Genomic DNA, 13200 nt, shown 5'->3' on the forward strand with positions numbered 1-13200 from the left:
CAGCTGCACTTGAGCATAGTTTGCTACCTCTAACTTGTGATAATCTAAATTCTCTTTCCTGTACTGGGGAGAAGGCATAGGCAAATTTCATCTCCTGACTATAACTGCATAATACTCGAGAAGACATTTTACTCAAAATAATTAAGATGCTTTTCACTGTCACCTTTGGTGCAAGGACTGTTTGTACATAAGAATATTACATACAATGGTTTCAATGCATAAACTTTAGCTGAACACTGAAACCACAAAAATAGCACAGAATATACCAGTAAAATTAGTGTTTGGTGGTGGTGACTCTTAAAAAAATATTATAGGTTAAAAATGAGCATTTGAAACTGTTATACACCGCGAAAAAACCGCAACCCACTAATTTGTGGAAAAGTGGTGATTTGGAGATGCAGAGACTTTATATACCGAATGGCATTTGACTAGCTGGTTAGTAACTAACATGGAGGGCATTTGGCAGTGCCAGGAAACTGTGTGCTTTGCATTCACCGGTCTACACACAGAAGCAGGGACGATTTGTTAAAGACTTGCACTGATCATCAGAATATTGAGTGCTGAGTTTAACATCTCTTAGGTCCCATGAAACCTTGGGGAATTCACATGCATTTTGGGAAGCCCTGGCTTCTGGCATGATACTGTGTGTTCCTTCCATTTCTACACTGAAATCTTGGTTCAAGCAAGGTGGACAGAACACAACCATTTATTTGTTCTATTTTTTTTCCCATGCAAATTATTTGAATATATCTTATTGGCATGATGGGTTTGACTGCATGTTCCCTGAGATTTGTAAGAGTTGGTTCTTATTTCTGAAAAAACCCAAAACTGAATATAATACAAATGCTTACAACAGTAATAAACCTCCCACTTCAATAAGTCTTCTGTTCTCACCCCTTTTGGAGCACTATTGCAGCATGAACTTATTGGTAGTGTACTAGCAACAGCAAAGAAAACAAGAAAAGAAAAAAAGAAACAACTCTATGGCTTTGGAAAGGAGCATACTTAGTACATTTCCCCCTTTAATATTATCGAATGGTCGTAATGAATTTCAGACCACAATCACTGTTCAGTTAGAAAGACAGGAGAAGACCACTAGATGGTGGTAAAAAACCAATCCTTTGCTACGAGATCTGTGGAAAGAGAAGTCCAGAGGGGCAAAGAAGGGGAGGAGGAGCCACAGTTTGAGTACTGAAGTCATTATTGCTTGGAGTCTATAAAAAGGCAGTTGCACAGTAAGTAATTTATACGCGATCAGCTTTGACTCTATGGATTTGCTCACTCCTTTCCCTCTATTTTTTTTTTATCTATTCCTACCAAGGAATCCTCAGCCCCAGATGTTGGGAGAGGAGGGGGGCTGAAACTTCAGCTCTCTGGAGGAAAGGTTGCAGGCGATGAAGAGGAAGAGCAGCTGAAGGAGCAGCTCTGATAAATAGGTACAGTTAATTCTTCACTGCAAATGAAAAGCTACTTTAAAAACTGAAAATTGTTTAGCATTATATGCTTTGAATTTTATTTGCAATAAGTCACTGACAAACAGCTCTAAATGTTCCCCTTATTAAGAATAGAATGGCTTACAACTTGTCCTGAATATTGTCATTACAAGAAAAAATTGAATAAAATATTAATGATCTGGAATAGAAAACTTATGCTACAACGAATTCTACCCACACTAATTCTGTAACCTTAGTGTATCCTGAAATGTATGGATTTGCCTTGGTTAAGTGTTTAATACCATTAATGCTTTTAAGTGAGCATATTAGTATTGCACAGGTAAACTGTTTATAGCACAGTTCATGCAAACTTAAAAGTACAAAGGTCAGGAAAGCATTTAATTATATAACTGAAAATATTCAATTCTTAATTGTGACAATGATCAAAACTTCTATATATTGTATTCAAGTGAGCAGTTTCTGCTGGACCTAATACTACATTCTCCTACATTTCTGGAGTCTGAGAGTCAGGACTGTGAAAACTGCTCGTTTGTTTTTTCAGCAGAATTTCCAGGAAAATCTGGGGGATTATTCCAGGGGACCAAATAGAATAAACAAAAGAATAAATGAAGGGTGGAGGAATCTTTTCATTAGTTTGTCGTTTTAATTTCCCAGCAAGAATGGGTAGAAAATCTCTTAGCTGACCAAAGGTTAATTTAGAATCAGTAGAGGAATATGGTGTGGAAGTGGCAGGACATGCATGAGGCAAATTAAATAGAAACAGGTGATATTTATTTTGTCAACTTCTGCCTGTACTCATTGTAATATTTTTTTTTTTTTTTGGCAGGATCTTTTATCTTTCGGAAAATGCATTTATCACACTCCTTGGCAAGCCCCTTAGAAGGAATAGAATGTGTTAGCTTCCAGACATGAACACGTCCTCTCAGTTGTATGTTTCTGAACTAAACTTGAGTGCCTTTGGTAGCAACTTTACTGGGCCTACTGTCAAGAACAAGTCATCGCCATGTGAGCAAGTGGTCATTGCAGCTGAGGTGTTCCTAACTCTGGGCATTGTAAGCCTGCTTGAAAACATCTTAGTTGTATGTGCAATAGTTAAGAACAAGAACTTGCATTCACCAATGTATTTTTTTGTTTGCAGTTTAGCAGTGGCTGACATGCTGGTTAGTGTGTCTAATGCTTGGGAGACCATAACGATATACTTAATAAACAATAGACACATCATTATGGAAGATGCCTTTGTCCGTCATATAGACAATGTCTTTGATTCAATGATTTGCATATCTGTGGTGGCTTCCATGTGCAGTTTGCTGGCTATAGCAGTAGACAGATACATCACTATCTTCTATGCCCTGCGTTATCACAACATCATGACAGCGAAAAGATCGGGACTTATTATTGCATGCATCTGGACTTTTTGCACGGGCTGTGGCATTATCTTCATTCTTTATTATGAATCAACTTATGTGGTCATTTGTCTCATCACTATGTTTTTTACCATGTTATTCCTCATGGTCTCACTGTACATCCATATGTTCCTCCTGGCTCGTACTCATGTGAAGAAAATTGCTGCTTTGCCTGGGTACAACTCTGTCCGTCAAAGAACCAGCATGAAAGGAGCCATCACTCTGACTATGCTTCTTGGCATCTTCATTGTTTGCTGGGCTCCATTCTTCCTTCATCTCATCCTGATGATCTCCTGCCCTCAAAACCTCTACTGTGTTTGCTTCATGTCTCACTTCAACATGTACCTCATTCTCATTATGTGCAATTCAGTGATCGATCCCTTGATCTATGCCTTTCGTAGCCAGGAAATGAGGAAGACCTTCAAAGAGATAATTTGTTGCTATAGCCTGAGAATGGTCTGTGGTTTGTCAGACAAATATTGAGAAAGCAAAACCAAACCAAGGAAGAGAATAGAAATGCAACATCTTACCACATCTTATAACTGCTGAAATGCCTATGGAACATAGTTTCTCTGTTCAGCTGTAATGATTTCTGCAGCAATCAGAACCTATTTTTTAACATGTGATTTTACATTTCTTTGCCTCCACACACCTCTGTCATGCTGATGGTAGGAACTACTCAGTGCGTCTCTATAATGGGGAAAAGAATATTTTGAATCTCATTCACTCTACCGAAGGCTGGATTTTGTTAGGGGATTATACAGGGAAAGCCATACTTTTCTTTCTGCTAAATGCAATGAGTGAGACCTGCCATGTGAATGAACCCATCATCCTTTCAATACATGTTTCTTTTGATATTATCTTTCTCTCTAGGGAAAAAAAAAATTGTCTCTCTAGGTAAAAATAAGCCTGGCTTATTTTGATGTCCAGAATTACCAGGTGGTGTTTTTTTCTTTTTTCTTTTTTTTTTTTTTTTTTGCTATTTCTTTCTGAAGGTATAAAATAAGAGAAGTAGCTCCAATTATCAAGCTTCATATACCTTGATCAACAATTATGACCAATATACATGCACATATCAGCAGTCTTGTATTCCAGTAATGACTGTTACTGTCATAAAATGTGTATTATGTAAGAGGCCTGTGTTACCATGAGATTTTCCAGGTTGGATACAGTACTTTGTCATATATGACTATCTGTGTTTTAATCACACTGATGTGTGATGTATCTTAGATGGATTTTAAGGCTGAATATGAAGACTGAGCTGATTTGAGTTTGTCTGTTTTCTTTATTCACCAGAGCTAGAGAGGTAAAGGGTACATGACTCTAGATAGTCGTGTAATGTTTTGTGAAGATCAAAAGACTTGGGTGAGTGCCTGCCTTTGAACAGACATCAGAAAAACCTTTTGGCTGTGAGGAGCCTCTGTTACTGGAGGAAGTTGTTCTGTAGATTTTATATTTCAAGCTGGGAGAGAAAAAACCAAGTTTGAGAATCAAAAACCATAGCAGGCAATGGCAAAAGAGGGATTTCAAAACCTCAGGCACGTGTAGCTATGACAAAGAGTTCTGACTTTTGCTCCCCAAAACAAGCATATTTTATCTTTGTTGAGAGGATTCCAGGCTGAAACTCTCATGCCTTTTGTGTGAGTAATTTGCATCTAGTCATGCTTTCATAAACGTGCTGTTCTGCAACAGCTTTGTAATGTACAAAATGTTGGATTTATCACAGATGAAGGAATTGGGAGTATGGCATTGATCTCTTGATGAGCATGGATGGTGCATATCTTGCACTGTGATTTAAGCTATGAAAATATTTCAAGTGGTGGCAACCCACTAACTAGATATCAGACAAAATGGAAAAATGAGCTATTCCTTCTGAAATCTGAAAGAATAATGCTTGTTATACTTGGTTTACAGAGGCACTAAAACTCTTATTCTCAATAGAAAGAATATGATTTATTCCATGGGTGTTAGGTTATACCTTCAAGGTGAAAGTCCTGATTCAGTTATAGGAAATTTTTTTACGATAAGAGTGGTCAAACATAGGAACAGATGCCCAGTTGTTGTGCAAACTCCATCCTTAAAGATATTCAAAACTTGACTGTACACAGCCCTGAACAATCTGGTCGAAGTTGAAAGGTGATTGACTTTGAAGTTGCCCCTGCTTTGAATGATTAGGAATAGATTACCTCCATAGGTCCCTTCCAAACCAAGTTATTTGGTTTCTATGAAACAGTTTGCATATTATGACAAAATGATAATTTTTCCCTCCTAATTTTATCTTTTGTGTAAGAAAAATTGTAAGATATTCTCCTCCAAACATTTAAAAAGATAGAGCGCTTGTGTTTTCATTTGCTTTGGAGGTCTCTGACAGGAGAAGTAAGGTGTAGCTTTAGCACTAGAGTTATACTTTTTGTCTGCTGCACCTTAAAAGATATTATTCCTCCAAGTCACACTTATCTCACTCTAACATGAGTGGGAATGGTATTGCCAATGAAGATATCTTATTGTGCTGACTGATATAATGGCTATATCAGTGCACTAGGTTCTGGAATCTTCCTTCAGCTACATCTGAAAATGGGATTTCAGAGATATGTTTGTGGTCAGTAGTGAGAATCTTGCCTTGTTTCAGTCCATCTCTTAACCTCATCCATAAATAGCACCTACTGTGGGCTCTTGCAACTAGGAATGTAAATGGCAAAAGGAGATAGCTCCATTGCATAGTGAAAGGCACCAGCTGATGTAAATAAATCATTAAATCCTCACCAGGTATTGCAAATAAGACAGTCTTGTACATAATTGGAAAACGAGAAAGGGGAAGCCAAAAGTGTAAAAGCTTTGGGTGTTTTGTTGAATTGTACATTAATCTTTTTGTTTTGTTTAGTTTGAAGTTTGCTTGATGTATAAACATAGACATATGAAGAAACTATTAAACTGGATTGCTGGAAAACCCTTTGTTACTGGTTATTCATTGTAACGCATCTGCTACCTTATAGATTATTCACAGAGGGAATATTGCATTACAGACTTTCATGTCTCAATTTAAACAGATGCCTTATTAAGAAACACATTCTGAATGAGAGTTACAGACTAATACTATGTATTTACATTCATACCTATGTTCCTCTGGGTGTTAGCATCACATCTTCATTATAAGCTTTAGGGGTGGGTAGTTGAAACAGTTTAAGGGTGAAATGAAAGTATTTGCAAGAACAGATTAGAACAATTCCTACAAAAAAGGCTGTTTCAACTGTAGGAATGCATATAAAATACATATCTCTGGAAGACCATGGCACGCTTTAATATGTTTCTTTCTCCTGTTTAGCTGCAGAATAAAAGGAACATTTAGCGTGGTCTCACTTCTCTCAGAGCCTAGAAAACACTAAGTATTCTGATAGACTGGGGCAAGCAAGCATTGGGTAATTAGGAAATTTGCTGTCAAGGGACAGTCATGAAAAAATTAGTTGTTAGGCTATCATTGCACCATGTCCCTGCAATTAACAACACTACTCTTGCATATACAGCCAGTCATTTATGGTTTAGCTTTAGTAATCGGAAAAAACCCATCAAATCACACTATTTCTGTCCCAGAGCTCCAAAACCAATTTATATTGCCCAGTGTTACTTTGATGACAGAACATTTCACTGTTTTTAACTTGTGTATTTAAAAGCTTTTAAATAATTTAAATGCTTTTAAAAGCATTTATTTGGATCTCACTTCTGTTGCAGGTGGGACTTCCACAAAGTCACCTGTATTTTAAGCAGGTTAGTATCAACTGGAATATTAATAGAAAAAATCTGAATCTTTTCTCCAGGCCAAGGCCTCAATAAAGTACCTGGAAATACCAGTTTTTCAAGAGCCCTAACATCTCCTCTAAAACAAAACAGTTATAACTGAATGGAGCAAAGAAGTTGTTTATGATCTGGGACTTTAAGGTCCTGCTTCCCAAATGGGTACAAATCTGTCATAGAGGACTCTAATTGCTGAGTCCCACTTCCTCTGAGTTGGGACTGGGAGGGATGATCGCTTTCAGCTCTACAGCCTACACCCAGTGTGTAACCAGTGTTATGGTACAGACTAATACAGGCCTGTGCCCAGTGTGCAACCAGTGTCCAATGGTACAGACTAATACAGTGTGGAATCCTTTTGAGAGTGAGTTGTACTTTCATTCCCACTGCCTAGGCTTTTCCTTTTAGAAAACCTTCTCTGAGTGTCTGTCTGGAGACTTGAGTTGTGTTTTTTGTGAGTCCTGAGCAAATAAGTGCAGAAACCACAGGAATTTCCTGCACACAGACTTTAAGAAGGCAGAAAAGATTTGTAATCTTTGGGAAAAAACCTCCCCCCCACAGTCTGCTCTCTGAAATCTTCAAGGACTTGGTTTTACCGCAAAGCCTTGTTGGTGATTCTTCTGCCTATCTTGCTGTAAATACTTCTGCTTCTCATCAGATTCTTACACAGAAGACCAACTCGTGGTGACCACTGCTCTGTTCAGGAATTGCAATGGATGGTCCCAGTCTTCAGCTGTGCTGGAGTGCAAGTACAGTTAGGCAGAGTGGGTAAAGAAGACATGGGAATATAGATGTGGAAATGAGGATCCCCACATGAGGGACGGAAAGTCATGCAGGCTGTGGTGGAACTGCCTGCATAAGTCCCTATGCTAGGTTATCTCCAGGTGAGATGTTCTCCCTCCTTTTCTAATCTTATCATCTGTTACAACCTGAGCTGTGTGTATCTTGGATTCCACTTGTTTTTCATACAGGACAGAAAAGGAGAATCTGAGGGGTGTGTGTGTGTGTGTATTTATACTTGCATATATGCCTACATAAGTTCTTACTTCCAAATATAAAGTACAGTCGCAGATGACATCAACAGATAAAACGTATGTGAGAATGTACAGTTTCTTTTTCTCTAACCTCCCTGCTCCTTGTCATTCCATTTGTTACACTACTTTCTAACCTGCAGTGTGTTTCTCAGGTATTTCCTCTACCTGTGAACAAACTAGCAACAGTTTAAATCTGAATAAGAAGGAAAAAACCTCAAGTACTTTTTACATCTCAAGCTTTTCAAAAGTACAGCAAATCAGTGTGACAGAACAAAGAGTTCCCTTAGTACCTGTCACACTAAAGATCTAGTAAATTAGTTAAATTCTTGTGGTCCTTAAGCATTACTCCTACAACTTTTTTTTTGAGCTGCTTGCCTAAAAAGCCCTAAAAATGCATGACTAGCTGTGCTGAATACTGAGAGTGGAGGGTCTTCATCAAAATAAAGAACAGCTTTTTATGGACATAATGAAAAGTCTGGATACATGTCTGGTAACCCTGTGGAATGCTAGTAGAGCTTCCAGCAAGCTATGGTTCAGGGTATTGGACAGGAGGTTATATTTACAGCTTTATAACTGGGCTCTCAATGAATGTTTCTTATATGAATTTATCTAATCACTTTTGTATCTCTTTATTTTAATCTGCAATATCTTGTTTCCAAGGTTAGACAGTTTGAGTGGAAAAATTATTTTTTTCCCTTATGAAATATCTGCCTGGAAGTTTTCTTCAGTGCCCTGAAGTCCTTATGTCGTAAAGAAAAGAAATAACTAGTCCCCATTCACTTTCCCTGTTCCATTCATTATCCTACTCGCTTATATTCCTCTATAGTTTTCTTTTTTCCAGTGAAGGATCCTGGCCTACTTAACATCTACTGGTATCTTCATATATTGTTGTTGTTACATTGTTTTCCTAGATCTACTATATTCTTTTTGGCTTGGGGGAGGGCAAGGGGGGAGAGGCAGAGAGGCAAACGATAATCCAGATCTAGATGAAAACTACATTTCTACAGTGCCAGACGATGTTGTCTGTTTTGTTCTCTAGGCAGTATGTAACAATACACTTTCATTTAGTACAACATACTCCATAATGTGGAAAATTTTAAGATCTCTAAAATGCTTATAGGAACAAATACTCTCTGTTCTCTAAATAGGCTTTAATTTTCAATGGTAAGGGCACATAAAATATTTGCAAAAAAATACATTGCTTAGGAGTGCTTCTGTGTTCCTAGGTGCAAGTACCTGCCTTGGCTGTGCCCCAGTTCTGTAGCAGAACTCATCTGCTGGACACAGCTTTCATTTCCCTATCTCTGATGAGATGAAAGCCTGGCCACTGAGGTAGAAGGGCCTTTTAGTGTGTTCCAGCCGTGCTCCTGGGTGGCTGAGGATCAGGGACCCCAAGTTCAGATACAAACCTCTCCTAGAAGCTCATAATTTCTTTGAGAATATAATTTTGCAGCTGCCTCCAGATGGTGATTCATCACTCCAATCCTTTCAATTAGGCTGGTTTTATACCTGATTAAAGCAAGATGAGAAATGGAATGATGAGTTGTGTACGCTGGATCTAGATGATTTTCAAAGGCATCAAAAGAACTTTTTTAATGCCCCATTGCATTAATGCCTTAATTAACAGCAACAAACCAAAACATAAACCCACAAAGAAAATGACATTAATTTTTCTCCCTAGTTTGCCAGTTTTTAGCAAGACACAGTTAGTTTTGGCAGGCAGTAAGCAGAGCTGCCCATGAATTAGGTTTTTCATTGGTTTTCGCATTTTTCACAGAAAATTTGTGCCTGCTTCACCTGCCCTGAAAATATGACCCTAGGAATGCCTATTGTCTTTGTCTTATGCCTTTTCTTTGTCATAGGTTTGCTCTGAACTGCTTTCTGGAAAGCTTTGCATGGGTTTTGGGTCTGGACATAAGTCCCTGAACTTCTATCTCCCCACACTTCCTAATGCCGGGAGAGCCTTACACAGACCTTACTATTATTTATTCCTCACAGGTTTCTTGTGGTTTTTAAGTCAGGGGAATCTGTCTAGGATATTCATCCATTCAAAGAATACTAGGAAATATACTTTAATTTTGTTTTAAATCTATAGCAATATCATTATTAGTAGTGCCAACATTGACCTCAACTCAAAGATACTTCACTGAAACCAAAAGTATCTCTTTCCCAAATGTTTTTCCCAGAGAATATGAAGAGATCTGACTATAAGAAGGAGAGTAGATTCCTGCTCTCTGCTCACGGAGCGGTAGGTAAGTGGTGGAGCTTGGGCAAACAAGCATTTAAAATATTTGTTAAGTTCACACTTGACTCTTACAGAGAATGAAAATGAATTGCCTTTTCCTACTGTGATGACCAGGCTGCATTAAAAAATGTCCTGGTAGACACACTTGTGCCAAATTCAATTTCAGAGGAATAGAGTCAGTGGGTGCTGGAAACTTGGGTTAAAGTCTGTGTGCAAGACCCTCACTAGGTATGATCGAATCCCATTCCACTGGAGTGTTTTGTCAGACATCTTCTCCCCACAAAGATATATAGTAGGAACTCAGGGTGTGGTACGTCTCAAGCTCCTTCCTCTTCAGAAAGGTAAATAACAATATTTTAAACATTAGTTTAAATCAGAATGTCAAGATATACATTTATTTTTCATGTTCCTTAGACCAAGAATTCACCAGCTTTCCTTGGTGGGCCTTCCGGATCCAGTGGTCTGGCTGGGGGACTGTAAAATCAGGTCATATAGAACCTGCTTAACTCACTTGGAAAAAGTGGGTTAAACCTTTGACTTCTTCTGAGCTTAAGTGTCCTGCTTGGTGCTCACAGTTTGAAAAGCAGGTGCTTAAAAAGCCCTCCTTTCAAATGGCAGAGAAAAGAGATGAATCACTTAAATTTCAAGTGCAGTTCCAATGACAGTTCATGTGCCTGCATAAAGTGCATAAAAAATGAAGAGGTAGGAAGTAAGTCCTTGAATGAAATCCAGGTTTTTCATCTCACAGTGAAACTCTAAATATTCAGATTTTCACTATGAAAAGGGACACTGGCATGGCCAACTCTGAATCTGGAGGAAAACTTTGTGAGTTAAAAATTCACTTGTATTTGGTATATAGCCTGCTGGGTTAGTTACACTCTAGAAAGTCTAACATTTCCTTTGGTGAAACAAATGGAGAAGCATCTTTTTGGCTAATTTTGACAGAACTAATGTGTAAGATGGCATCTACAGTCTATGGCCCTCGGTGTCTCTGTTACCCAAAGCAGAGGTTCTCAGCTTCCAGAAAACTGAAAGGTGCAAGGACTTTAGGTACAACAAAGGACAAGTGAATTTGGGCTCTCAGCTCCTCATGCAACTACTTTGTTTTGTTGGCCACATGCCTGATGCTTTGGTCATGTGCAATTAATAAATGAACCTAGCTGTGGCATTTTAAGCAATAGACTGGACTCTTATTTAGAGTGGGGGATATTGAAAATATGTCCAGCTTAATTAGGAGGGAATGGAAAAGAGGAAAGCCACCCTAGATCTACCACATGGGGGACAGCCCTGGCATACAGACAAGTGGGGGATCAAAGGCCTATTTCACAATGTAATGAGTAAATAGATGACAAATTCAACATTAGCTCTGGTGGACCTTTAGAGGGGAAGGCAGGCAATACAAGGAACACTGTGTGTATTTCAGATGACCTTTTGTTGAAAATGTCAGTTAGCAGACTGTACTGAATTTATAAAGAGGGTCAGAAATTACTGGGCTGAATAATGAAAGGTTTAATTCTCAGGAAAGAACCAGAGTGAAGATACAGGGAGGCTGGGCACCTGGAATTACACATCCTTTAAAACTTTGCTGAATAAATAATGGCCAGTGAAGTGCCAGCATTGTTAGTGCTGTGAAAAAATAAAAGCATCTAATGACATGGATGTGGCTAACAATAATGAAGGAAATCTGTGGCAAATTAACAGAGCTAACAAAGAAGAGGCCTTGCAGAGGTGGCTCCTGGACCTTGTCCTAGGTCACCACTGCCTGCAATAGCTCCCCCTCATACAGGCTCCAGCCCTGGAAGGGGGTGTCCATGGGGCCTTGGCAGTCGTGCACTTCAGAAGAGATATACTAAACCTTCTCCACAGAGAAACAGGAAGGCATTAAACCATCTCCAAATTGATTTTTGTTTTGTTTTGTTCTGCAGTTTATTTTTCAATTATATTTTTGATCTTTCAGCTTGACTGGGTAAAATAACTTCTGATCAGAGCTAATTAAACAGATATTTAGAATTCAGTAGCATCTCCCTTCTGAGAGCCTCAAAGTATTTTGCAAACACTAGTGAATGAAATCTCAAACTGTTGCTGCAAGAAAGCTTGCAGAAGCATACCACTGTCCTGAGGGTAAAGGTAGGGAGATAAAGACGAGGTATTCTTGAAAGTAGAGCTCTAAAATACTGGTTTCGTACCTTTGCGGTTAAGTAGCACTTAGCTTTTTATTTTTCTTCTCGTTTCTCAGCTACGGCTTGTTGCCTCTGAGTGGCATCTTTGTAGCAGGTCTGGAATCTTTTTGCACTGTGAAAAACTCTGAAGCAACAGCTATGATCTCTGAAGCCTGACTAAATAATTAAATACATTGCTGTTGGAGTCCTAAAATTCTGATACCAGAAAAAGAAACTGCTAGGTTTAAACAGAGACTTCGTAAGGCAGAGACAGGACCTCTAGCTTGAGGTGACCAGTGTAGTTCAAATTTACAAACTATTGATTCTTAAACTTAATAATTTTGCCACTGGAATTCCTGCCAGATACTGTGTTTTGAATGTTTACATTCACCTTCTTTCAGTTTTGGCCTGTAGTGTGGGGCTGAATAGTTCCAGGATGAGGCATGCTTGGACTGTATTTCAAGGATTTAGAAAGGATGATGGTGGTCTAAAAACATTATTTGTAATGCAAATACCTTGGTAAAACCACAAACAAGGCAAAGACAGAACATTGTGTCAAATTCTCCCTGCTGTTTTCTGGGAGAATTTGAAAATTCTCTGTAAAAAAAGGGGAGTTAGGATATGAAATGCCATTTCTTGCTCTTGAAATGGGAAAATACATGGAAATTAGATAGAGATTTGTTAATAACACCCACAGTTTTAAGCTAATATTTTGCTACAACTTGAGGAAAAAATCCCAGTGGAAATGATTTTTATTCTACAGTAATTATTTTTCTTGTATAGAATAGAAATCACTTAAAAATCTATTGTCTACTAAGGCACATTTGACTCTCAGTTTGTTGGGATTATTAGGCGTATTGCTGGTTAGCTGTCAGTGAGCCTCTACCACTGTTGTATAGCTTGTATTGCAGAAAAGGCAGTTGCAATGGTTTTCTTTTCAGTTTTAGTCCTTCACCAGTCTACTGCTCCAGTCTAGTAGTGTTGCAGGTCAACTGAGAACTTCTTCCTTGAGTAACCACATACTTTAGTAGAAGTTAGTGATAAGCACTGCTAGTCCCTCCTACAGGAACATTTTGCTCAGCACTGCAGAAACAGACTAAACTTAAAATGGATTCATCC

The 13200-nt window shown here is 38.5% G+C and overlaps 1 protein-coding gene and 1 long non-coding RNA gene across 3 annotated transcripts; one reads left to right on the forward strand and one right to left on the reverse strand.

The window, feature by feature from the left end:
* Positions 1-549: 549 nt before the first annotated feature.
* On the forward strand, positions 550-5804 carry MC5R (melanocortin 5 receptor). 2 transcript variants are annotated; one of them, XM_027650967.1, is made up of 3 exons: positions 550-1235; positions 1322-1436; positions 2281-5804. In XM_027650967.1, the coding sequence occupies exon 3, from the start codon at positions 2363-2365 to the stop codon at positions 3338-3340; it is 978 nt and encodes a 325-aa protein (XP_027506768.1). In that variant the 5' UTR covers positions 550-1235; positions 1322-1436; positions 2281-2362; the 3' UTR covers positions 3341-5804. The 2 variants fall into 2 exon arrangements, with proteins under 2 accessions (XP_027506768.1, XP_027506767.1); XM_027650966.1 differs by having other exon boundaries at positions 550-1436.
* A 3210-nt stretch (positions 5805-9014) lies between these two features.
* LOC113950795 lies at positions 9015-10987 on the reverse strand. The gene is made up of 3 exons (XR_003528885.1): positions 10350-10987; positions 10148-10253; positions 9015-9186 (listed from the first exon to the last, which is right to left on the reverse strand). It is a non-coding gene; the product is annotated as an uncharacterized LOC113950795 (long non-coding RNA).
* Positions 10988-13200: the final 2213 nt, after the last annotated feature.

This window comes from Corapipo altera, unplaced genomic scaffold (genome assembly GCF_003945725.1).
Source record: "Corapipo altera isolate COAL_440 unplaced genomic scaffold, ASM394572v1 24, whole genome shotgun sequence".
In the NCBI taxonomy this organism is placed as follows: domain Eukaryota; kingdom Metazoa; phylum Chordata; class Aves; order Passeriformes; family Pipridae; genus Corapipo; species Corapipo altera.